This window comes from Leucopleurus acutus (assembly GCF_964270905.1).
Source record: "Leucopleurus acutus genome assembly, chromosome: 1".
Lineage (NCBI taxonomy): Eukaryota > Metazoa > Chordata > Mammalia > Artiodactyla > Delphinidae > Leucopleurus > Leucopleurus acutus.
This window is the reverse complement of record NC_139142.1, coordinates 148,596,294-148,623,825: the sequence shown is the minus strand read 5'-3', so window position 1 is coordinate 148,623,825 and position 27,532 is coordinate 148,596,294. Positions and strand designations below refer to the sequence as shown.

Sequence of the window (27,532 nt, the reverse complement as noted above, 5' to 3'; positions counted from 1 at the left end):
TGTCCTTCCCTTCCTATCCACATATTCTTACAGGGTTAGCTTATGTTCACTTGAGTTTGTACAGACTAGCCAATACTTCAAGTTTTACCCAGCTGAAATAATTTTCAATTCAGTAGATACCCTTCACACACTTGAATCTTGGGGAGAAACCTGGAATGAGAGATGCTGTCCTGATGCTGTTGGATCAGGCAAATCAATACAGATTAAAAGATCTAGAAAATGTCTCTACAGGAGAGCCCTGGCCAAAAACCCCTTAAATTGGTATGAGGTGTAGACTTCCGTAGCAGTCCGTAAGTACAATTGCTCAGGATACTCCAGAAAAATCTGTTCATCTATGTTAACAGAAAAACGGTTTGCAAAACTACCCTAAAATTATCCTGGGTTGCAATCACATTGTATCTTGCTGTGCAAATTTCTTGAGATTCTTATGGACCAAAGGGTAAGAGGAAAGGAGTGTCTGAATTTTATGAATCCAAATGTTCAGCCACTAGAACTGGAAAATTTCCAGTTTTGACAGTGGCAAAAGATGCTCTAAATATTATCAGTTTATATAATCTTTGTCCTCTTCTCTGATTATTGCTTATTTCTAACACTTTTAAAACATGTCAACTGCAGATTTATGAAGGACATGATGTGGTTTCGTCATCTTTCCCAAAGACTGCTATGGCAGACAGATCAATTAGAGAATCTGAAGCTAGAAGTAAGGGAACAAGTTAGAAGTTTCAATATGAAAGGTAGCTCCAAAACAGCCATATATATTGGAGTATCTATTGTGCAAAAAAGATTCTAAGTTTCTGGATGAAATCCTTTGTCCATCTTTCTTAGGCTCCATTCATGTCCATGAATGATAGCCAATCACCTTCTAGTTGACATCATGTTTCAAATCTCTGTAAAATTGATAGTGAAATATATATTACACGATGATTTTAAAAGGATTTATGAATTAATTTGAGATATTTCCCATTTATTTGCCATTACTTTCTTTGAATTATCTGTACATGTGTTTGTCATTTCAAAAACAAGTATTCAGTCTTTTCTTTTACAATGAGTTGTAGTACAATGTTTAAGGTGCATTATAAAAACCAAGAGAATAAATAATCAATATATTTTGCCAACCTAAATAATATCACAGATGAATTTTCACATACTTTTATGTGGTCAAGTACTCTGTTAGCCACTAATAAGTAAACTCTGTTGTATATGCCTCAACAACTATGCCCTCTTGATTTCTAAGAGGTATGCTCTAGAAATAAATTCAAATAAAGACATGCCTTTTCTTTCTGTACATGAAGATTTATTCTCCAGTGAGCTACACTAAACAGGGAAAGGTGTCTTGTAAGAAGAGACAACAATTTCTCTTTCCAGCAAAGTCCCAAATCAAAATTTGGCACTCTCACATAAGTGAGTTGAAGGCAGTACCATTCAGGGAATTCCCTGGCGGCCCAGTGATTAGGACTCCACACTTTCACTACTGAGGGCCTGGTTTCAATCCCTGGTCTGGAAACTAAGATCCCATAAGCCACACAGTGTAGGCAGTGGGGCGGGGGAGAAAGTACCACCCAATTCCCTGCTTCCAGGCTGTGGCACAATAAACTTCCTTGTTTCTTGACTCAACACTTACAAAAAAAAAAAAAAAAAAAAATCAGAAAATAAAGGTTAAACGGGAAGCCAAATTTTGCCTATACTATAAGGCAAATTTCTTGTATCTTTTGTTCATTCACGTGTTGATTCTACCAGTAATTAAGACAACAATGTAACAAAACTTACTATCCATCAAAAACCTACTAGATGCCAACTTTTATGACAGGCCTTGGAAAAAGAACAGTCATAATGACACCAACTCCTCTAGTGAACCATTAATGTTTCATTCTCCTATCTATGCACATTCTTGTAATCATTTTTCCAAAACTTGTCATGTTATAATCTTAGACAAACAAAACTATTATTCAGTAACTCAAGGCTTTTATAAAAGTTTCTTCTTCGTTGTGACTTAAGCGATCTTAGGAGGTGGAATATTTGTATTGTTACTTTGACATCACTTAGGGCCATAATTCACTCTTTTAGTCGAGAAAACACCCTAAAATTCAAATCCAGTGTCTAGCCAAGTTCTCTAGAGAGGGGGTTACACATTATGCAAAAGATAATTAGAAAAATGCCTGAATTTTCTGCCATCCTACAAAAGAAAAATTGGTATCACTGCAATAACTTATTCTCATAGTAATCATATCACAATTTTTAAAAATCCTCTGTGATTTCTTATTTTATTCAGTCCAAGCCATGGAAATGAAGTCTCCTTGTTTCAAGTCTAGGTTCATTCTTCAGTTGCTATAGCATGGGGAGTGACTCTGTTTTGACTCATATTTTATATTCTTTACCACTTACAAACCTAGAGGAATCCCAACTAAAGTGACTAATTTTCAGATTTCATAAGTAAAGTGGACAGTTCATTATAACACTAACACTACAGAGAACCATCATTAGAAAACAGTACTAGATTTCAATAACCAATATGGCCAGAGTATTTATTTACTGCTAAGCTATAACATATTTGATGAAATTTCCCCAGAAAACAGGACACGTGGAAATCTATTGGTATTGCCAGTTTATGGTCCACTTAAAATGACCCAGAAGTGGATGCGTAAAATAAAATATATATGCCTAAATGCAAAGTAATTCAAGTTATGCATAGTTCAGTGACTAAAACAGAATATAAACTGGATAAACCTTACCCTAAAAGTATAAGTAATAGGTAGAAGTTACCACATCTAGGAAATCAACACACTATTCACTGAGATCATATCTACTCTTAGAAATATTTGTTAAAACATCTACGGCTTCCTAGAAATTTTTGTTTATTGGTCATTTTTATGACTGAAGGGCAGAAGTCTTATAGAAACAAGGTTTCTTCATCTACCATTTGCGAAGTTGAATGAAGAATCCTGTAGCAAAAACCCAGCAGCTCCCCTGTACTAACTGCTCCTATTCACTGCTGGCAAAGATGGACTGGCCATGTGAACACCTGAAGCTGTATATTAACATTCACATCTAGAACAAACATAACTGGATTTCAAATACTGCTCTTCTAGTAGGCCTTCACCGTGTAACTAAACTGAAACAGCACTTTATTTCCACTTTCCAACAAAAGTGACTAAAATGTATCCCTATAAATACATTGTAAACTTCATGACAAAGTATTTAGCTTTTCTGAAACACATCCTGGTAATACACTAAATAGCTATTCCCAGATAAGGGTCAAACTGACTACTGAGACTACGGAGTATTAAGAGTATGAAATTAGATATCAGACAGCCCTAGATTCTAATTTCAGATATTTCACTAAAAGAAGTAACTGTAAAGTATCTAATAACATTTTAAAAAATCAGTAATGTCATATTTCTTAAACATTTACCCTGTGATAGGCTCTGAACGCACTGACCAACTGCAAGCAACTGAAGAAAAAAAAAAAAATTCCTTAAACACCAACATCCCTGTAAGGGCACTTACCACACTAATTGCGTTTCATATGTGTTCCATAAATATTCTTTCTGGACAACGCTTAGACACCTAGAGCTCTGTCATTCAATGTCTGATCCAAGAGGTGGCAGCTTCCTTTTTATATGTCTTTGTTTCCATCTCGCCACCTGTGTGCCTTCTGAGATCCAAGGGTGAGCTCCCATTTTTGCTTTGAACAGTGTGTGTGGGCACACACACACACACATATATACACACACATATATGTATATATAAAAAAAAAGAAAAGAGAAAATAATTAGCTCAGAAAAATCTATGAAAAGAAAAAACAGGGATGTTTGAAAAACTGGCAAAGTGTATGACTACACCTGCCATTTCTAGCTATTCAGTTTTCACATGTCAAGCCAACATTTTCTGCCAAGAATAATGTCCTCTGAAAAGTCTGTTGAGGCACAGTGACTGGATTTCAGAGTGTCCTTTTAAGCTCAAATTTTGAAATCATCATGTTCAGACAAGGTCCTGTGTCATCATAAACCTAGTCAAGGCCTCTGCAATACATTCCTACTTTTTTCTTTAAACAAGGTTATTTTACCTTGTGGTTTGGTCCACAAAAGGAGTGGTTTGTTTCTGTCCTAAAGGCAGCTAATACGACTTTTAGCCTTGTTGCAACACTACTGGGTAGGATCCACAATGACATTTCAGAAAATCCAGTGACCAGATTCTCTCTTCCTTTGGCACTGCATATGACTGAAAAAGTTTCAAGACCAAAAAAAAAAAGATAACATGCATTGCTTTATTTTAAGAAAATACAAATAACTGAAAATTATTATATTTATGGCCAGTCCCAAGGGAATTAGAATGCAAAGATGAGTACAACAGAATCTGGCAATGTATTATAAACTGAAAACCATGTATCTGAAAATTTCATGATACAGTAGAGGCTTATAACGGACTATGTGCTGTAATCAGTAAAAGTTTTATTTGAAATTAATACAATAAAGTGTTTCTGATCTTTGTAAGATTTTGAAAATTCTAGACAAGTACTACCATTTTCACATAATTCCATAAATTACCTCTACCAGTAAAGACCTATAAAACAAAACATCAGTTTTGTTTACAAAAATTACAGACTTCTGATCTCACTTATAATGTGGAATCTAAAAAATCTGAAGAATAGAATGGTGATTGCTTACAGGGGCTTAGAGGGTGGGGGAAATAGGGAGATGCTGATCAAAGGCAATAAACTTTCAATTATAAGATGAATAAGTTCTAGGGACCTAATGAACAGCATGTTGACTAGTTAACAGTATTACATTGTATACTAAAAATCTGCTAAGATGGTAGATCTTAAATATTCTCACACACACAAAAAAAGAACTGGTAACTATGTAAGGTAATAGATGTGCTATCTAAACTTACTGTGGTAATCTTCTCACTATATATACACATTACAAGACATCATGCTGCGTACCTTAAAATTATACAATGTTATTTATCACTTAGATATCAATGAAGTTGGAAAAAATTACAGGATTTTAAAATTTGACAGGATTACATGATTAAGTAACAATGAGTCTATGAAGGCAGGGAACGATGTCACATCTGACATGCTTTTACACCAAGTCCAGTTTACCTATCACATAAGCACAGAATACCACAAATAACTCAGAAACATGAAGGTTATTTAAGGTAGTATAACTATTATATCCCAGAATTCTTACTTCAGTTTTAAAACGTCCCAGAATTCTAATTGAAACTGTAAACCACACTGAAAATATGTATTGCTATGCAATGTGTATGTATTTATGGAGTCACAGTTAATAAATGTGAACAGGAAATCAGGAAGTTGTTGTCCAACCATGTTTTAGATGAAACATGTATTCATCTAAATGCAGGAATGCAGGAAAAATTCTTAGGGACATCAAGTATTTACTTCCATGAATGTTTGCAAACTGAGTATACTGGTACATGACCCCAAAGGAACTCTGCAGAAGCTTTGAATTAGCAATCCATAACAAAATACCCACACTTACCTTATACCCAACATGCAATTACATGCATATCTGTGTCCCAAGTTTTCTTAGTATATTTTCCACAATTAAGATCTCTCAAAAAAAATTCAAGGAAGCTCTACGCAGAGAAGACTATTATCACCAAACAAAAACAGCCATTAGAAATAAGCATCTTGCAGAATATAGAGCTCTCATCACTCACCTCTCACTTGCAAAAAAGGCCATCTTTAGTTAAGAATATTAGAGAACACGTCTTCTTCAAATATGCCGTGTGACCACTCATGTCAAAATCTAAAGGCCATGCATGCCAGCAGATGTATACAAGGATGAATGTTTTCCCTCCAAAAACAGAAAAAGAGTACCACAAATTATTTGAAGTTGATCCAGTGAGGAGACCGCTCAGAAAATAAGGCTCTTTATATACTCTTGCTCTAAAAACTGAAGGTTGTATCTGTCATATATATCAGGGTCAATTTTATCCTAAGAGAATGGTTGGTTTTGTCTACAGTGATCCAGATGCCTGGGGCTCTGATAACCACAGTTCCTTTGTAACATTCACAAACTCTGAAAAAAGTATCACATATGTATTATAAAAATCTCCTAAACGAAGGAAGGCTTGGCTTCTTTTGTTCCTTACCTCATAGTGGCCATTGATCTTAAAAACTACTTTGGGATAGACCACATAAAGTTGGTGCCAGCAACTGTAGTCATTTTGAAGGCCCCTTTTCTTCCAGAGACTATTACTTGAAAGGTTATGATTTAAAAGCTAGAAAACGAAACACAAATACAACCTCTGCTGATAAACATCAAAGGAGAAGACACAATCAGTCTACCAGTCTTAAATTATTATTATTACTACCAATATCTAACTGTGGTATTTTACAAGCTAATTCCTACAATCAATAAGGACTCATTTATTGTCTAGTTGAAACCTTAGCCGTAAAGCTTAAAACCTCCTACCTCTTCCTTTTAAAAGTGATTTCATTGTTCCCTAACCAATTCTAACTGTATCTAGATATCTGGCCATTCCTTAACTATTTAACTGGAAGATAATGTCTACTTCACTGAACACTTCCCATACATCACTAACTGATGCAGCTGGATATAATCATAATTTGTACTTAGGAGTGTCAACTGTCCCTGGCGGTCCAGTGGTTAAGACTCCATGCTTTCAATGCAGGGGGCGCTGGTTCAATCCCTGGTCAGGGAACTAAGATCCTACATGCTGCGTGGCACGGCCAAAAAGTAAAAGAAAAAAGTGTCAACTGTATTTCAGAGTGTAAGTTATCTTTAAGTAACACAACTTGTCTCAAATATGCAGTCTCCCCAGCTCCCAAGACCCACGCTCTGCCATTCATTTAAAAATTTGTAAGTAAATACTCACTAGTAGGGAATGATGATTACTCCAGGATAGTGTCATCTCTCTGACCGCACAGGCACAGGGCACAGTAAAAAGCTCATCAACTGAGGTAAACTTTCAAGCAAAAGGAGTACCCTCCTATTCCAAATGCTTTGATTGAATGAACAAAGTCTAATTCAACACCACAGTTTCCTTCTATAGATGACCTTACAAGGCCTTTCATCACATCCCTACTTTCCTTCAAGTATGTATGGCATAGTAAAGTAGAGAGGGCTATGTGTGAATCTTACATGAACCACTTAACCCCCTGGATCCTTACGTGTAAAGGTTATTACCTGACACCAGTCAGTGCACAAAGTCAAAGTTATGAAGCTGAAAAAAGTATCACGACCATTTTATCATAAGAATTAAAGAGAAAATTATTTAAAGGAGTTGGTTAACAGGATTTACCTAATCCAAAATAACTTCAAGACCAGAAAAATCCCAGTCTTCACCCTGACCTCAAAAATAAGAAGAAAAGGCAAAAAAACGTACAACAGTAGCTCACAGTTTAATTTATGTATTTATTAGCTAATATTAATGCAGCAGAGAAGACAAAAGCTCACAAACACTCCACACATTTCACAAGACACATTGCAGGAAAAAAAAGTGACTAAGAAGGATCAATAGTATCCTAGGGTCTTGGTGGACGCATTCCTGGGGGAGGTGGACCTTGAAAAGAAAAAGCAAAATTCCATGAGATCATAAAATAATAGAAAAACATATAAATATTCAGGGGCCTGGATAGCACCACTGAGAATATGAATACCCACTAACCTCTTATTCCTGGTGGAGGGGGTCTCATTCCTGGAGGGGGCATGCCTATTGGCGTCCCTCGAGTAGGAGGAAGCCCAATTGGTGGGCCCATGGGTGGTCTCATACCAGGTGGAGGAGCCATAATTCCTAGAAAGAAAAATGGCAGAAATAAAGGCCTCATAAATCAGCTAAGATGGGAGCATTAAACACAAGATAATATTTAAAGAAATAAGCCTGGTACTAAGTAGAGTTGAACAATTTCTCCTTGACCACTGCCATGCTGGCCATCCCAATTCAAAAGAGTCCATAGCCTTTCATTTAAAATCAGTTTCCAAAAGTGGAAAACATATTCCAAGTTCCTAGTTAGGTAGTTAGGCTGGGCCTTAATTCAGTATCTTATTTTTCATCATCACTCCTCAAGATGATACAATTTTTTCACAGATCCACACCTATATCTAAGAATCAAATTCTTTTAGTTCTTGTCCATCAATTCCTTACCTGGAGGTGGAGTTGCTCGACCAACAGGTGTAGGTGCAGTCCCACGCCCTGGTGGATACTGAGTTGGGGCTCCAGCAATGCTCGCAGTAGCAGCAACTGCAGCAGCTGCGACAGTGCCTCTTCCCTGTGGGGTCATTACCTGAGAAGGAATGGTTAGAAAGACAGTAAAGGTGAGGCACTTCCTTGCATCATTCAAATACAGAAAATAAGCAGTTGATCACGGACTATTAAACAAAAAATTAAGGCAATTCTGCACTTCTCTTATTCTCATTTAAAAAAATCTTGGCACACTATCACATTCTCCTTTAAACTGAACATGCCCCCTTTTCACCTAATCAGCCCTTTTGCATTTTCTCAACTCCGGTTTATCCATCCATATTCCTCTTCACTCACCAACAGTGATGAGTTACTGTTATCATGGTGGCTTTAATCTACTGCCTTCCTAATGTACATCTGTACCTTTCTTCCCTCTACAGTATATGCTGCTTACATAGTATAGTACGTACGCTCAGCTTTTTCAGTCTCCTCAGCCTCAGGTTCTAGGCACTTTCTCCCAATAATATAAAAACTTGTGGTTCCTCACCTGTTGGGATGGCCCCCCAACCCCTCGGACAGGGCCTGCTAATCCAGCAGGAGCCTGGGGAATTGGAACACCAGCTGGAACACCTCTGCCGGCTGCCCTACCAACCCCAGGGCCTCCTGCAGCTCCAGCAAGTGGTACCCGAGCAATGCCAGTCTGAAACAAAAAAATTATAGCTTGAAATCAAATAATTTATGAAAGTTATCAATAATCTTATTCCTAAAAAGCTACCCCTTTCCCACCATTTTCCCATTATTACCTATCTCATATTAGTTCTGTATTCAAAATAGCATCACCGAAGGCATCCTACAGATTAAATTGTACATTTGTCAAACTGTGAGTCCATATATTTTCACAACCTTACCAAGAGGAAATAAATCACCAACTCCTACCCTTATCTAGGTTGCAGCCAGCAGGTAGACTAACCCATCAGAAAACCCTTAATCTCCCAGAATAGACAAGCAAGAACTTACATCAAGTGCCAGGCACGTGTTACCTGACAAAGGCACACTATACTGTGCCTCTGCTGTACCATGATTTAGCAAATATTTCAAATAATGTGATGTCCTTCCACATTAATGTTCTGTCCTGTCCTACATCTTCCTTACATCTTTGGGGGGTGGTCCCTCCACAGTCATGGAAACCAAGTTCTCCCCACGCAGCAACACCAGACCCAAAACCCGCTTTTCTTCACGCTCTGGCTGCTTAGCATTCTTTGGCCTGTAAATCAGAAGAAAATTTTAGTATGAGAAGTTATGGATCACTCACTAACATTTTTATAGATAAGTATCAATGAAGACAATAATTAATGCTCAGATGCTCATGCTCAAACAGTTAATGAGTTATGACAAACAAAACTAGACTCAACTGATATATAAGGGTGAATGGCTCTTTTCCTATCATACTTCAATCTTCCAGAATGTTCCCTCAGTGTTATACTACAGCAAAACTAATTTCTTCTTTGTGAAACACAGATGCAAGTAACGCAGCTAGGACTGTTTTTTTAATAGTACTGATTGCAAAACTTGGAATTTTACTTTTTTCTTTCAGTTTTACTGAAATATAATTGACATACAGCACTGTGTAAGTTTAAGGTGTACAGCATAATGACTTACATACATCATGAAATGATTACCACAATACGTTTAGTGGACATCCAACACGTCTTATAGATAAAAAAGAAAAAATGTTTTTCCTTGTGATGAAAACTCTTAGGATTTACTCTCATAACCACTTTCATATATAACATACAACAGTGTTAATCATACTCATCATGTTGTACATTACATCCCTTGTACCTAATTATCTTAAAACTGGAAGTTTGTACCTTTTGACCACTTTCATCCAACTCACCCTCCCCCATCCCCTACTTTGGTAGCCACAAATCTGATCTCTTTTTCTATGAGTTTGTTCTTGAAGTATAATTGACCTACAACACTATGTTAGTTTCTGATGCACAACACAGTAATTCAATATTTCTATACATTATAAAATGATCGCCACTGGCTAAGACTTTAAAGACAGGCAAAACTGAAACCTCAAGTTTTCATGTTAAGATGGGATTTAAATCATTTTTTAACTAAATACGTAAATACTGACGACAGACAACTGAAATAAAGGATGGGAACAGCAAGAGGCAATGACGCCATACCAAAAAGTTTTTAATAACAGACACCTGTTTATTCCTGGACTTACCACATACTATATAACCATGGGAAATTTTTTTGAAAACTTTCTTCTAATCTCTGTGATTCTAATTTCTTCATCTGTCAGCAGCAAAAATCATACATGCATGAGGCTTATACCATACTACAGGTAATGCATTATTTAGGAGAGATTATTCCTGTAACTTACTAAAGAGTGAAACAGAAATTAAGAATATACCTAAAGCATTCATCAAATGTCTGTAGTATTCATCAACACTGTATTTTTAAAAATTCTTTTCAGTAAAAAGGCAGATTATTTAAACAAAAAATTAACATTGAAGCATTCACCATCCTAGAATTTCTGAAATAATCCAACTTTGTATGCAGGAAGACGACTAAGAATGAATAAAAAGGGAAGGACAGGAATATGTTACTAATTCTATTCAGATTTGAGAGGAACAGACTGATAGCAGTCAGGCAAAGGTCATCATCACCCTTCTCTTCATATCTGAAATCCCTAAATGAAGTGGTCAAATTAAATTTTTGGACAGTATATCGTTAACTGTGGAAACAGAAAAAATAAAGCCAATGGTCAAGGGTGATGCCTTGTAAATTCTGCCAAGAGCCTGAAACAAAGCCATCTTGAACATCTGGAGATATTACAAGCACTGACCCAAATACTCTGAATGAAAAGTCAACTGAATGGAAGTAGAATGTCCCTGGGATCTAGCAAGTGGCATGCTCTTATAGTTAAAGAAAGCTCCCCAATCACAGGTGCAAAGAGGGTGACCTCCTATGGTAAGGCACAAACATACAGACATTATTTCTGAAGAAACAGCATGGGCAAACCACAAAGATAAATAAGCAAGGGGATTAGGGATTGAGACCAAATCAACACTGACCATGAGGATTCAGACAAAACAAGGGGCATGCAAAGAGGCTGGCCAAACAATTGCTAGACACAGCCTGAATTATTCTATTCACATCTCAACTCCTCAACCATGAAGAGTAATTGTTATTCTTAAGATTCCCTCAATCTGAAGGAATGTTGCAGATTAATGTTACTGATCATTTCTCAATTTTCTAAATAAATATAACTTGTTATTTTGATCATACCATACAGCCTTATTCCCAGTTTAGTTCATAATTGTATTTCCAAAATTAAAACAGTAGTATGGATACAGCTGACTCTTAATACTGGGAGATTCATCCAATTCAGAGATGAGGCCAGGATATTAGACAAGAGACCAGTCCTGCCTTTACCCTACCTCCTTCAGTTACCCTCCCTACTGTTCAGCTTCTCTCTCAGTATCCCACTGCCCAAACCCAAATGGCCTTACTTGATCTTCCTGAACTCATCACAATCACAGAGGATCAAGTTCATATGTTTGTCAAAGGCCTTAAAGGTGCCAATGAAGATCCGGCCATCTTGCAAGATACATCTCATCCTATAGTCAATGTGCTGCAGCATCTTGCTGCTCTTTCCCACAGTCTGGAAGGAGTAAGAGAAGAGTTAGTCATCAGCTTGTCTGCAGCTACTTTCTAACCCTTTCCTGTTTCTTCCCCACTCCTATACCAATCCAAACCTGGCTTTCGTAACAAAAATATCATGCCTCCATTTCTTTTCTCCATACCTTTAAGATACTAGACCAAATTTGGACCCAGGACCATTTATATTCCCCTATGGAACGCTCTGCTTCTCAGAATCCCTCCCTATGCAGTCTTCCAGTACCCTAAATATATTTCCTCCCCAAGAGACTCCCAAACCCAGCTCTCCCTTCTAGTATTCCATCATTTTAATCCCTGTCCTTTCCCCAATTCTAATCCCAAGCTCCACCCTCATACAGAATACTTTACGCTGTTAGCTATTTCTTTTCCTCTAGACACCTAGCCAAATGGTGGGAAACTCCTATCTCCATCAAATCTTTGCAACTCCCATCGACCCACTGCAAATACGATGTATCATTTTTCAGTTCCCTTTTAAAGATCTCTGTCCTGGTTCCACCACACCCCACATCCCATATAATTCAGAACTTTGATCAGTGTTCCTCAAACTCTTTTTCTTTCATTTTTGTCCCACTAAGGCACCTTTTTAAAAGATTTTCATCCTAATTGCCCACTCCAATGAAACTTTAATATGCAGAAATACTGTATCTATTTACATACTGTGGCCCTTTTGAAGACCACAAACCACTGTCAAATCTAACATTCTTCCCGTTCCTCAAAAACTAATTTTCAGTCCCTTTGGATATCCTTCCAGTTAAGAATATATGTTCTTGATTAGCTAAACTTAAACAGAAACACAAAATGGATTAGGATGCTGTATTTCTCTCTACAGACAGCCTTCCTTTGTACCAATCAAGCCTCAAAGCCCCAAACCCCTCCATTTTTCTTTCCCTGTTGATTCTGCCAAGGCCTTTCCCCTGGCTGTGGTTTTGCTGGACCCTCCATTTTTAAAGTAGTCTTGTTATCTATTGAAATCTGACCTCAGAGTCCCCCATCTGCAGGACGGTCCCTTACCACTGTAATTATGACCAAAAACTCTCTTTTGTATTTCCTCACAATGCAAGATTCCTCTTAAGATGTTTCCCAAACCATTATACCACTGTAACAGGACAACAGACATAGGTCTTCACCAGTTGTTATTCCATGAAATGAAGCGTCATCTCTATAGATTAATTCCATATTAAGAACCCCCAAACACCCCACACTCTGGAAATTATATTGGGCATTTACATTAGCTTCTCACCCCTCTGCCCTAATATACATCTTACCATGATTGCTGCTCCACCAAATCCAATGTCCACAGGCAAGTTTCAGGATCCTTAAGACCTAAGGGGAGGCTACAGATAAAGGTATGACGCACGTTCTCCTACAAACAATGCAAGCTGGGGCGGAAGCTTCGAATAGTAGATGGAGCCTGCAGAGGAAAGCATGATCTAGCTGCACTGCGATCTACCATGTTTTAAAACAGGTAGACAATTTTGCATGAAAAGCACTATAAAAGACATTCAAAAACATCCCCTCATACTCTCATACCCACCAAGTAAACACCAAATTTCACTATTCCATCACCTTAACTTCCACATTGTACACACCCAGAGTTAACAGGTGGTTAAATTTAATTTTACACAGAAATTTTTAAACGTTTCAAAAATAAGCTTCATTTTCCATTCCCAAAATGTATTATTTTCTCTTTCCATCCTTATTTAAGGTAGTGTTTCATTCTCTGGTCACAAATTAACACCAAGTCATCTCAACTTCAACATTTTGGTGTCTTTAAGTTTCTCCATCTGAGTTAGTCCAAACTTTTGCTCCTTGGCTGAACTACCTAAATGTTTTCTACCTCAGTGTTCCCTTTCCCCAAGCCAAAGTCCCTTCAAAATAAGCTAGGAAATCTCCCTTCACCAAGAAGCTAATATATTATCATATACCTGCTTAAGATGTCCTTTGTTAAAAGGGGACATAAAACTACTAAATGTTTACACGGATATACGGTCAACTTTCTTAGTAATCAAAGAAAAAGGCATTAGAACAATACTCTCATTTCCCCCCAATATACTTAAGAAAATGCTTTGAATAGGTATGAGAACCAAACCTAGCCAAAACTGGTAAAGGGTCTCAAACTGCTAATTATACTCATTTAAAAGGAAACACACAAATTGTTGTCTCCACTATGTCTCTATATTCAATAGAGAAAATTTCCAAACAGTAAACTGCTTAAGTACATTTAAAATCTATTTTAGGATGTGAAAATGCAATCATTTAAATAGTGGTTATGAACTATGGCAACATCAAAACAATAAAGTAAAAGAATGGTGAGGATACCATTATACACATGGAAATATAACACTAGATTAGAAGAGATCATAATGATATAAAATAAATAATTCAGTAAGGATGGTAAAATGCAGAGGGGATGTTTCGCTATAATTACCAAAATCTGATGGCAGTTCAATACATTTTTATGAGAACTTGGGGGATATCAGGTTTTCTAATAAAATAAACTGATCATTACTCAGAATATCTCCCAAGCTTTGTTCTCCACATGTAAACCACCATGCATCCTTTATGCAGCTTTTCCTGAAAGTCAATCCTCCCCCCAATAAATGTAGTTTCTAATCCAAATTCACATGAGAAGTTTAAGGCCTATAATTCAGATGTTCTGAATTCTGACAGGATTCTCTATAAAGCAGACGATAAATTCAGGAATACTTCGTATGTTTGAATTACTAGCAACTTCCACTTTTATGATAGCATATCTAAGATTTAAGATCTTCATCAACCTATGGAGACAGGAAGTAAATCAAGTGGTTATCTGAACTAGGGGTGGAAATGGGGAATGAATTAAATGGGTACGAGGGGATCTTACTTGGGTAATGGAAAATACTAAGAGTATATGTGGCAGTGACTGCAAAATTCTGTAAATTTACTAAAAAGCACTTGTTTATAACTGGATAAATTCTATGGTATAGGAACTATACACCAAGAAAGCTGTTTTTAAAAAGTAAACTGTCTGGACTTTCAAATAATGGTCAAAGTTCATAGTAAGATTACTTTTTACACTGCCATTGGTGCCCTCAAAGAAAAATAACACAGCTAAACGTTCAACAAGACACTACTACTGGAGCTCACTCCCTTACCAACAATGGAGACATGCAACCAGACAATGAGCCACAAGACAGTGGTTATTAGGGGAAAAAAAAGATGTAGCTGGATGTAACTTTTGAAAACTTCATTTAAAGGAAAGAAATGTAATCACAAAAAGGTTTCAGATGTAAAGATTAATATAATGGAAACTAGTATCAAATGTGCATTTAAGGTGGGAATTTGTAGTAACCTCTCCAGTAAAAGTTTAAAATTCAGAGACAGGGCTTTTACCTTCAAGTGCCAAACAGATTTTAGAGTTGAGATTTCCCAATCCGACCTGTTTCAAATGTTTTACCCCGCTTGGCCTTTCAGTAAACACATACGTCATCAGCCCTAGTTCATAGAGTTTAGCTATTAAGAGATCAACAAATGCAAACAAGATTTCCTGGTATACTGGATCAGAACAAAAAAGGAAGGCCAGTCAGGCATGTGTCTGTCCATCTAACCTGTTTGAGGTTCCAAACCCCTCCCATACCCACTATCTTGTTACCCAGTTATCAAGTATAAAAATGCATCTGGTGATTTGAGTCATGGACTAAAGAACTGGAGACCTCAGAACTGAGGATGTAATATGTATAAAATAATTTGCATAATAGGATATACATTTCACTCAGAATAGGGGTTGACTGACTAGGGAGGTTAGGAAAGGCTTCCCTTAATAAGAGGGACTTGAAATTTAGGAACACTTATCTCTCGTCCCTAAATTTAGCACACCATAATCATGAACCCTTGTAAGGGAAAGGAGATATATCACTTTGTAGAATGATCAAATGTATCTCCACAGTAAAGGAGAACAAAATGCTTTATGAGGAAGAAGACAAGAGCAGCAATATCACACTGCATTAAGGAATTAGCAGTTACGGTAAATCTCCTGATGAAAGTGCACATAAGCAAATAAATGGCCCAGAAAGCCTGACCAAAAATATCCTGGGATTCCTCAGAGGAGGAAGTTCTCAAACTTTTGAAAAGTGTGGAGTTTGAAATGATTAAACTACGTAAATATGTAAAGCTTCCTTAAATCAAAGGATATGATGGTCAGACTTGGCCAAGCAACATGTAAGAAATGAGAAGTCACAGAATAATGGTAATGTATTAGTGTTCATTCTCTTGGTTAAATAACAGACCCTTCACAGAAAAAAAAAATGCAAAAAGTCTAACATGAGAAAACACAAATAAGTGGAAACTATTAATCCACAAAGCAATGCCATTTAAACCAGAGGAAAACAATGTTTCCCTTTTTGAAACTGTTTATTTATCAAAGGGAAAAAAAAAAGACAACAAAGGTGGTACTGAGAAATTATCACTCTAGTTAAGTATTCTTGATGGCAAATCAACACTGCTTATGATGCTGTTAGAAAGCAACATAACAAAACATTTAAGAATCATACTAGTATTTATACCCTAAGCCCAAAATTGGATCCTTACCCTAATAAATTAAAAATACCAAATATATCTTAAAAATATAGCACTAATATTCATAACAGCATAGCAAACTAGGGAAAAAAAACACAGGTACAAATGAAAAGTAAATCATGAATGGACCATCATTTATTCATTACAAATGATAACTGTGAGGACTATGTAATAAAATGAAGGAACATTAATGATATACATTTAAGTGGAATAGTTTAAAAGCATGATTACAATTAACTACATTTTCAAAAGAAAAGCAAAAGGGCAAAATGAAAGAAAATTCAACCTCATGCTGCTGCGGTTGAAACATGGGTATTTAAAGTCTGTGGTTTACTTTCCCATTTTTCTTGGCTATCACTCACGATTTAGATTTTTATAATGAAAAAGAAAACGTATCAATTGTTAAAATGCCTTTACCCATTTACATGTATAGTAGACTTTAGCACTAGTCTTAGACCTGACCCTTATCCCAGAAATTCATCTGGTTCTCTACCGTGGAATATTTACTTCATATACTCTCCTACAACCCCTTTCCCTTCACCACACTGTATATTATCACCACTTCCCTACTGGCCCCATCTTAGTGTGTTCATCTTTGAAAGTGGTTCTCTAAGAGAGAGATTAGCCAACTTTTTCTTTTAAAGGGAAAGATAATAAATATTGTAGGCTTTGCCTGCCATTCAATGTGTCACAAATACTCCCATCTGCCACTGTACTGCCAATAACAGCCACAGGTCATACGTAAATAAATAGACATGGCTGTGTGTCAATAAATTTACAAAAACAGGCAATAAATGGGCCAGATACTTTACCAACTCCTGCTCTATAACAATCCTAGTACCTAGTACTGTTTAGATGAAACGAGCACTTGAAACTCAGAAAACTGGATGGTCCTACTTACAGATAATGTATAATTTAAATAATACTTTACTCAGGAACTTACAAGAGTATGTAAACTGCACTGAGAAGCCAAAAAATTCTTGGTTAAAAATAGTCAATTATGCACACTTACTTATTTAAAAACGCCCTTACTCTGGGGAACAGCTGAGGACAATGATCAGATTCTACCCGCCCCCCGAAATCAATTCCACTGTCTTGCAATCAAATCCAATCAATTACTGCCGAATGCTGGGTAAAGGATTCAGTTGGGGAGGATTTTCCCTTTGCTTTAAAATTTGAAATGACGGCCATAAACAGGCCTAATTAATTTGAGTTGAGGGGTTATATTTCAAAATAGAAATAAAGAAAATCTAGAAGAAAACTCATCTATAAACCCCTTTCCTCTAGTAGTTTCTAAAAAGTATATATTAAACCCTTTGGATTGAGATCTTAATTTTTTAGAAGTCGGAAAGGAAAAATAAAGTATTAAATCAAAATTAATAGCATTTTCCTAAAAATCTAAGCAAACAACACAAGACACACTGTAAATAAACCTACGTAACATTGAAAAATCATAGATTAATAGCTTTATTACATTGTCAGCTGATTCAAACACATTGGTTAAAAAAGGTAAGAAAAAGATAAAACAAAAAAATTAGTAAATAAGCATGGGAAATACTTAGCTTCTCATTTGCTAATGGATGTGATATGTATTTATAATTCAATAGAAACAAATTATATATAATTAACATAAACAATGAAGATGAAAGTGTAACTGGCACTATATTTTTTCATGACAACAGACTAATGTAATAATTCATAATACAATTCAGAAAATGTACCTTAATTTCAAATTCCTTGACTCAATTTATTTTTACATCTGCATATCCAAGGAAATGATCCTATCTAAAGTTTTATGCAAAGCAATTCACTGAAGCTTTATTTCAAACTACCAGCAGAAAAAAAATGAAGTCTCTCACAAAAAGAAATTATAATACATATTAGCAGGATATTCAGCAGCTATTTATAATGAAATATTTTTCATATGTTACGGTGAAAATCAGTACAAGTTAAATATGAATAAAAAAACTACCTAGGGCTTCCCTGGTGGCGCAGTGGTTGAGAGTCCACCTGCCGATGCAGGGGACATGGGTTCGTGCCCCGGTCCGGGAAGATCCCACACGCCACAGAGCAGCTAGGCCCGTGAGCCATGGCCGCTGAGAGGCCCATGTACCACAAAAAAAAAAAAAAAAAAGAACTACCTAAAAAAGCAAGGACTATACAATGTCTGAAAAGTAATACATGACAAGCATCAGGGTAAAAGCATTAAGACCCTGCTTTTACTTTTTTAAACTTTCTGCTATGTGTTTATTTGTATGAAGCCTTTAAGAAAAAAAACTTCTTTGGACATAACCCAAATAATTAAATGACCTCCAAACACCCTACCCTTTAATTAGTTCTTTATTCTTGATCATGGCTGCATCAGCTCTAACCTGTTTTGTTTTGTTTTCTCTCTTGGAATCAGCTACCTGGGTGTTCCAATACTTCTTTAACCACCTCTTGGTGTCTCAGCTAAGAATGCCTGTCTCAGTTCCGCCTGGAAATCCACCACAGGTACTTGCTGCTGCTGCTGAGATCGCCTTGGATACAGGTGACACCTATGACAAGAACACAATACACATAAATGAAAAGACATTTTCCTATATAGATAACAATGTGAAAGAAAACACAGAGACCCTTACATTTAAGGAGATCCTCATTTAGGGTCAGAGCATGCCATTACCTTATGAAGAAAGTATAAAACTGGAGACTCCACACAGAGTTACTGGGACTGAGGGATACTTACCCTCTTGGGGGATACTAGCAAGGAACTTAAAAAAAAAAAAAAAGCTCTTTTTGTTTAAAATGCCCTGTGAAAAGTACCATCAGTATAATATCCATTACTTACTTTCCAATCTGGAAACAATTCTTTAACCCCCAAGGAGGGAGGTGGGCATTTGTTAAGGCATTTCCAGTGAGACATTAAGGCTGTCATTCATGCTGACAAGTCATTACCTGAAACAAAGAACTTCCAGGGCCCAGGCTATTTAAGCTCTTAAACTATGTAAACAACCATCTGTTAGTCATCAGAGAATTCTGGAAAAAAACGCTCAATATATTCCTACCTATCAGTCATCTGGCTGTGAATCTGATCCTGAGGATAAGAGATGCAGGAGGTTACACAGTTGCTGGCTAATAATACAAGCACGGAAAAAAAAAAAAATCACCAGCCAATTCTGCCCTTGTTGATAAGTATATATATATATGAGAAAATATTCAACAGCAGATGGATTTGAAAATGGGACTGTGATAAAAGGTTTTCCGCTATTTTCTGTAGTTTTTAAATAACATTTTTAACATTCTGTTATATAATAAAGAATTAGGCTGGAGATAACCTCTAATCCTTTGAGTTTAACAAGTGATAGCAGTATCTTTGTTATTCATGGTGGGCCTCTGGGATCACACCAAAGTTAATGCTAACTAGATGACTCAGGATTAAAGCTGGGCTTAGAGAATATCAATACTGCTTACCTGTTCCTATAATCCACTCACAAAGTGGATAAAGGTGGCTGGGGAAATTACACTATTTTCCTAACTCAAAACTCCCCTCAGCTTCTTCCCGTAGTGCAGCACCCTCTAGTATTTTTACATAATATACATAACAGACATCAGGAAAATGAAGTTATTTCTTCTTCAAAAGCAACAAAATATTTCCATAGATATTGACAAACTAATGACACCTAAAGCAGTCTTTTACAAGATTAGGATATGATAATCTGTTATACTGGTCCACATTGATGCTGCACTGGATAAAGGCTCTAATAAAATATAACAAATATGATAGAACCTTCACCCACTAACAAAGATCCTCCCCCAAGAAATCCCCTCCACCCATACCTCCACCAATCTCTAAACTACCTCAAGATATTTCTAGAGACTCTGGGGAGGAAAAAATGGCACTTTTAAAAACTCTGAAGTTACAAGAGACTGAAGGGGAAAAATTACATTACTATATAAAAGAAAATAGGCAAATGCCTATTATAAAGGACAAACTATAAACTATTCATTCTTAAATATTCCTTTTCAAAGTAATTTCCAAAACGAAAATGTAACAAAGGAAAGAATAATGAACTATCAAGAATAAGTAAAATAAACATGGGAAAATGGAGAAATCTTTCGCCTCACCAATAATTTTAAATGTGCAAATATACTGAAGTTTTTCCACATACAAAATGAACAAATAACAAAAATAAGACGCAAAATGTTATCTACTTTTTACAACAATTTCTGTAAAAAGCTTTACATTTGAAGTGAAATAAAATACAAATAAATATTAATAACTACAGCTGACCCTTGAACATGGGTTTGAATTGCGTGGGTCTACTTATATGTTGAGTTTTTTTCCAATAAATATATTGGAAAAGTTTTTGGAGATTTGTGACAATTTGAAAAAACTTGCAGACAAACCACAGAGGATAAAAATATCGAAAAAAGAAAACGTTAGGTATGTCATGAATGCATAAAATATATGTAGGTATACATTTAACATAAAAATATGTGTTAATCAACTGTTTATGTTATCAGTAAGGCTTCTGGTCAACAGCAGGCGATTAGCAGTTAAATTCGGGGGAACTCAAAAGATATATGGGGATTTTTGCCTATGTGGGGGGTTGCGCCCCAACTTCCTTGTTATTCAAGGGACAACTGCAATATTAATTTTCAGATTGACTGCTCTTACCTTCACTGTAATAACTAAGAAAAGCAAGCAACCTAAATATCCATCAGTAAGCTAATGATAAATGTAACTATGTTATTACAACACCCATACTCTGCAATTTGTAAAATAAGGTAGATTTATATGCACTGACATGGAAAGATCCCCAAGGCACATTGTTACAGAATAAATCTCATGTATGTAAACAAACAAATCACAAAGATGCCTCCCCTCACCCCATGTGTGTACGCATGAATGCATAGGAAAAAGTTTGAAACAATAGAGATCGAAGTACCTGAGGATTATATCTGGAGAGAGAAGGGGAATGGAGTAGTGGTATACTGAAGGAGGCACTCACTTTTTATCTCAAAATTATGTGTTTTAAGAAGAAATTATATTCATATATTACTAATACTTATAATTTTGAAAAATAACAGCTTTAGGAAAGAAAAATGATGTTACTCACAGATACTGTCAAGATTTGTGGTAATGACAAAATGCACGTAACTGTAGACTCAATATATACCATGTCATTAGAAATGTTAATATATTTTTAATTGAAATGTCCCTTCTAGAAATACGTATGCATATCCTAAATAAATGAAGGGAAAAAATGTATACAAGTTTTTAACTGGGTAAATGTACTAACTAAAAATAAAATTCTAAATATTGCAGAGCAAGCATGAATACATAAATTAACATCTCTTCAAAGCACAGAACATTTTGCAAGCACAGAAAAAGTGACTTAGTAACAATATAAATACAGCAGAAATAATTTTAATATAAATATGTTGAAGGATGTAGAATTTTATCAAGATACCACTCACCCACACATATATGGAAAAAAGGGAAATACTTATTACTAAAATTTTAACAGAAGTTGAGTTAAGTTAGGATGGCATGGTTAAGGATAATTTAACTGCTTTTTTGCTATATCGATATAACATGCACAAGCTTCTTTCATTAATTAAATTCATTTCAAGCCCCTGATCACAGGATACTTTGTTCCAATTTGAAAATGCCCTAAATTGGTTCTCAACGCTGACTGTACTCACTCCTGGTTGCTCAGTGAGGCTGTTCTTCTCCGTTTGACTTGGACTTCTACCTCTGGTACGTGCTGTTCTGTGGTCCGTCTCAGGTGTAAACGGTCCCTGAAGCAGAAAGAGGATTTGTTTTATCCACTTCATCAATTTTTGAAATAACCATTTCTTTAAAGGTTATAGGGACTTCCCTGGTGGTCCAGTGGTTAAGAATTTGCCTTCCAATGCAGGGGACATGGGTTCAATCCCTGGTCGGGGAACTAAGATCCCACATGCCACAGGGCAACTAAGCCTGTTCACCACAACTACTGAGCCCACGCCACAACTAGAGAGCCTGCGCACTGTGACAAAAGACGCCGCATGCCGCAATGAAGATCCCATGTGCCGCAACTAAGACCCAAGGCAGCCAAATAAATAAGTAAATAAAGATTATATTTAGAACTACATTTAGTATGATGGAGTTTTTAAACTCCATCTAATTAACCTAATTAAATCTAATTAAAACACGGTAGAGTGATGTATGTCAATTATATCTCAGTAAAACTGAAAAGAAAAAAAAGTAAAATTGAAATCTTAGAATACCTTTATCCACCAATAGTCAAAATCTATCCTAAAACCACTTTCTCCCTTTAGCATCCCTTTGACGTCAGAAAACTTGGGAGAAAAACTATCTAAAAATTAAGCAAAATTGTGTATTCCTACATATATTCACACATACAGATATAAAACTATACACTTACAGAGATACATTTATATACAGGCATACTACCCATACCTACATATCCCTGAAAAATAACGTTGATTCTAAAAATGGTTTGAAAAATATTTTACTATGATAGATCATTTTGTATAGTGGAATAAAGAATAAAATTTAAATTTCAAAATGTCTAAGCAACCTCTTGTGCAAATGCTTCTTAGGATTTGCAAAATAAGAAATTTTAAAACTGTATAAAAAAAAGAAACAGCCACTGACATTATAATCTTCAGAACAGCGCACAAAATGTCTGCTCAAAGGATCTGAACATGAAATCTACTTGGGTCAACCAGATTAGAAACTACAGGAACCACTCATGAAATTGAAATTCTAAAATGTCAAATCAGAAAGGAGAGAAAGGCATTTTACACAAGTCATGCAATGTAATATATCAAAGGCAGAATTCAAAGGACACATACCAAAAGATAATTCCCTAAACCTGTGCTTTTAGAATTCATGTTTAGATTATGCAAAGTAACCAAAATAGCTTACCAATAACCCCAAATTGTTTTCTTGCTTCAAAAACTTCAATGTTCTAATCAGGCAGTAGAAAAGACCATTTTTTAAGAAATCACATATCAGATTTTTAAATGGTAAAAGTACTGAATATACTTTGCTAATCTCCTTGACCTTTGATTAGGCAATATGACAACACCTAAAGTACCTAATGAGAAAGAAATCCATAAATAGGATTTCATCAAAAGTGAACATTTCAGAAAATTAGCACTTAAGGAAATAAAATGTTATATGTACATAATGTTAATTTTTTGCTCCAAAATCACTTTCATTAAAAAAATACTAATCTGAAAATGCACTGAAGAAAATGTGATGAGATCACACAATATTTTTCCTAACGGCCTAATATTCTATCAAATATTTAGGATGCCTTACACCTCTCCCCTCAAAAAAAACTCATTATAAACCCAACGACTAGGACCTCAAGAATGAGAAATAAAAAAACACAAAGATAATGTGAGGTAATCCCAGTCTGTGATCTTCCAACAAACATAAGACGATCAGTGCCTCCAAAAAAAACGCTATAGAATCATCAAGAATTTTGAGCCACCCAGCATTCAGGAACCAGAAAATAAACTTCTCTGCCAAACCTTTATTAGTGAAGGATGCGGCCTTAACCATCAACAACCCTTGCTCAACGTACCTTGCTTTAGAAAACAACACACAGTCCTTCGACTAAGTGTCCTTGCTCTAAACTTCAGAAAGCGTTCACACTCCCTCCCCATTCTCAAAAAGCCGTGGTACTATACCAAATATTCACAAGGCAGGAGAGAGACCTTCAAACTTCACCTCTTTCCACAGGGTCCGCCATATTGAAGTCCTGAGCCCGAGGGCATGACTACAAAATGGCGTACCAGGAATGAGGCACACTCATCTTGCAAAGGGCCAAATGATCAGAAGTTCATATTTGAAGCACTATCTTCCTACAAGCAGAAAAAAGTAGGTGCAAATCATATAAGTATCGCAAAATACCAGACTCCTGCTATTTTTCAAACTACTAGAAAATAATTCCAGAACAAAGCTTCCCAGGCTTCTGAATTTGTATTTTCCTTAATTACATTCTAACTCAGCACACAACCAGGCGTACTGTTTATGATGCACGAGGAAAAAAAGAAAAAAGGCAAGCACATCAAAATCCTGCAAAGAAAGTCCTTAAAAATATCCCCCCAAAAGTCAAAGTAGTGGAATACATAATACAGGAATAGTTACTTTGTTAATTATCCTTTCTCAGCAAATATTCACAGCAGCTCCAACTTCAAAAATGATGGAACGAAACCATTAATTTAAAAATTCGATTAAGGGCAAGAATTCACTAATCCCACATACACCCACATTCTACTTTTCTCTCTCCAGTTCTCCTTGAGCAAGCACAACTCAGCCCTCAGTTCCTAGGAGCTCTGGAGGAGCTGCGACCCCCTGATTTAAGGAAAGTATCTATAAAGATGACATCACCAATGGAATATCCAGCGATTAAGAAATACGACAGACACTTAAAAGAGATGCAGTTGTGGAATCATATAACCTGGAAAGTTGAAATCAGAGGTTATAGGAACGGGAATTGTCTAAAGGGATACTGAAGCCACCTGAATGTGGCGAACAATTAAGACTGTTCACAATACAACCTAGGGAGAATCTACAAAAATGGAAAAGCTCCTGCACCGGTGATGGAGGCTGTCTTAAGTAGCACAGTAAATCCCGGAATGCCCTCACCTCTCTTGGCCTCCAGGCCCTTAAGCGTAACAGAAAACCCGGGTCACAGTGCGGCTGCCCTGCCATTCCAGGCAGGCAAAGAATGTACGAATTGCCCCCTGTATAAATCTCTGATCTCCCCACCTTCCCCACTCCACTGCGGCACTGCAAGGAAATGGTGGAACGCCAGGCAGTGGCTGAGCAAACCTGTCTCCTTCCTCCCCTCCCCCTACCCCCACTGCAGCACAGTAGGGAAGAAAACAGGGATTGGGTACACAGGTGAAGGAGGTGGCTGGCCACCCCACACAGCAAAGACTGCGCAAACCCCTTCCCCCGAAGCATGCCCCACCGCAGGGGGGAAGTGGTGTCGTCGCTGCTGCGCCTGCGCACCCTAAACCCACACCTTCCCTACTGCGGCATTAGGACGCGGCAGCCGCCCACCCAGGCCCGCCTCCTCTACCTAGCACGTCGCTTTGCAGAGGGTGCGGCTGACACCCCTGCCAGGCAGAAGTGGCACAGCTGACCCTCCCACACTGCGGCACTGGGGGGAGGGGCAGCACCCCCCCACACACACACACACACCCCTCGCGCCTGCGCAGACCCATACAGCTGCGGCAGCAGCCATCTTCGCGGAGCTGCACAATGGCAGTTACGCGACACCGATCCCCGCGCACTCCCGGGCTGGCCTTAGAAATTCTCATTCCAAACGCAGGGAAAACCTACGCGAACGAGAGACACCCCTACATGTCACATCCCAGAACCTGGCAGGTCCCCCGCAAGATGCACTAAACAGGCTGTGGACATCATTATCCCTCATCTTACACCAAACCCACAAATGTGAGAAAAATAAAGGACTTAAGTATATAAGGACCGGACATTTCTGCAGCCACCCCTTCAGCTGAGGCGCAGGGTAGGAGTTTCGCCACAGTATTCAAATTCTAAGAGCACCACTAGTCACAGAAAATTGAACGTTTTCTTTTCTTCAAACGAATGGCCTCCTCCAACTGCCCGCCCCCGCCCCTGCCCCTCCCCCTCAACCCCCTCTACCACTGCCCAGAGAGCGACTCCGCGAGACCCCCAGCCCTGTCACGGCCCCACCGCCACCCTGCGGCCCCCATCATCGCTGTCACCCCGCCGTCCCCACACACCGTGGCAACACAGGCCACCCTGCCACACTCCTGCCGCCCCCTCCAATCACCCCCGCCACAGGCACCGCGGTCACCCCGCCGCCCCCTCCAATCATCCCCGCCACAGCCACTGCGGTCACCCCGCCACCCCCTTCATATCAGTGCCACGGGAACCACCCCAACCACCCCCTCCCACTACTGCCACACACCAGTGCCTCCGCGGACACAGCACCTGCTGCCCCCTGGCCAGTACTGCAGCCCCACTGACCCCACCCTTTGTACCCTCCCCCACTTAACACACCACAGTGGCCACCGCGATGTACCCTCGCCACCCGCGGTCACGGCCTTGGACCTCAAGGACAAAGGGCCACCCTAGAGAGGGTCTGAGGGGACGCGACAGGATGGTGCAGACGCGCCAAGACCTGACAAGACGCGGACAGTATACCCCCGAGGAGGGCCAGCCCAGCCCCAAGCCTCCAGAAGGTGCCCTATCCGGCCTCCGGACAAAGAACTTGAGGGCCCAGATCCCCAGTAAATACTGAAATATTTCTAGTTCTGGAAGCCTGGGATATCATGCAAACAAAAATGTTTCCCATGCTGCCTCTGAGGGAAGACACCACACGGCTGACCTGGCCCGCTCCATCGCGCCGCTGGCCGCTCCTCAGAACACACCGTTAGGCATCTCCGGCAGCAGCTCCACTCTACGCGGCCTTTGCCGGGGCGGCACCAAGAAATACGCCGGCTTTGCCTGCGCGTGCGCGGCAACCCCCTCACCGCCGGGCCTTGGGCACGCATGCGCGTCTGTTTGCCGCAGTAGCGGTGCCGCAGCCCTGCAGGTGCCCCGGCGCCCTACCTGACAGGAAGAACTGGGGGATGGTATCTTCCGGACCCCAGGTGATCAAAGCACGGGGGCCTTAGGGGTGGGGGGAATCCAGGAGCCACCACCAGCCTGCAGTTAATGGCTCTCAGAGTCGCACTAAATGTTACAGTGGTACTTCCACCCAGGGGAGTGGGAATTGAGTATTTATTTTTTGTGAACTTTATAAAGTCCGTACCTTTTTCAGATTTCCTTAGGTTTTCCCCCATTGTCCTTTTCCTGTTGAAAGGTAACATAAATATTATGTTCAGTAGTCATGTTTCTTTAAAACTCCTCTTGGTTGTGACGGTTTAGATTTTTTTTGGTTTTGTTTTTTAACTTTCACCATGTTTATATTTTTACAGTGATCATTAATTACTTTCACAATTAAAAATTATTAAGGTAAAACAAAATTAAACTTCACTCTAAGATCTAATGTACTTGACTGTCAGTTTCCTGACTCTTCTTCACCCTTTTCTAGCCTGCTTTTTC

At 38.1% G+C, this 27,532-nt stretch overlaps 2 protein-coding genes across 6 annotated transcripts; both read right to left on the bottom strand.

The window, feature by feature from the left end:
- Positions 1-7,386: 7,386 nt before the first annotated feature.
- Positions 7,387-13,247, bottom strand: SNRPN (small nuclear ribonucleoprotein polypeptide N). The gene is made up of 7 exons (XM_082842253.1): positions 13,137-13,247; positions 11,703-11,854; positions 9,325-9,436; positions 8,720-8,872; positions 8,137-8,275; positions 7,660-7,785; positions 7,387-7,554 (listed from the first exon to the last, which is right to left on the bottom strand). The coding sequence occupies exons 1-7, from the start codon at positions 13,137-13,139 to the stop codon at positions 7,517-7,519; spliced, it is 723 nt and encodes a 240-aa protein (XP_082698379.1). The 5' UTR covers positions 13,140-13,247; the 3' UTR covers positions 7,387-7,516.
- Positions 13,137-26,935, bottom strand: SNURF (SNRPN upstream open reading frame). Of its 5 annotated transcripts, none has more exons than XR_014326308.1 (4): positions 26,814-26,935; positions 22,114-22,209; positions 18,798-18,962; positions 13,137-13,194 (listed from the first exon to the last, which is right to left on the bottom strand). XR_014326308.1 is itself a non-coding variant. In XM_082842264.1 (4 exons), the coding sequence occupies exons 1-3, from the start codon at positions 26,825-26,827 to the stop codon at positions 18,854-18,856; spliced, it is 219 nt and encodes a 72-aa protein (XP_082698390.1). In that variant the 5' UTR covers positions 26,828-26,935; the 3' UTR covers positions 13,157-13,282; positions 18,834-18,853. The 5 variants fall into 5 exon arrangements, 2 of the variants coding, with proteins under 2 accessions (XP_082698390.1, XP_082698389.1); XR_014326309.1 differs by having other exon boundaries at positions 13,145-13,205; XR_014326310.1 differs by having other exon boundaries at positions 13,152-13,282.
- Between the last annotated feature and the right edge of the window lie 597 nt (positions 26,936-27,532).

Coding starts and splice junctions, on each gene's coding strand:
- SNURF (XM_082842264.1), bottom strand. Junction 18,963..22,113: donor GCCTCACTGAGCAACCAGGA/GTGAGTACAGTC, acceptor TTCTTGTCATAG/GTGTCACCTGTATCCAAGGC.
- SNRPN (XM_082842253.1), bottom strand. Junction 8,873..9,324: donor AGGGACCACCCCCCAAAGAT/GTAAGGAAGATG, acceptor TTTTTGTTTCAG/ACTGGCATTGCTCGGGTACC. Junction 7,555..7,659: donor CCCTCCACCAGGAATAAGAG/GTTAGTGGGTAT, acceptor TTTCTTTTCAAG/GTCCACCTCCCCCAGGAATG.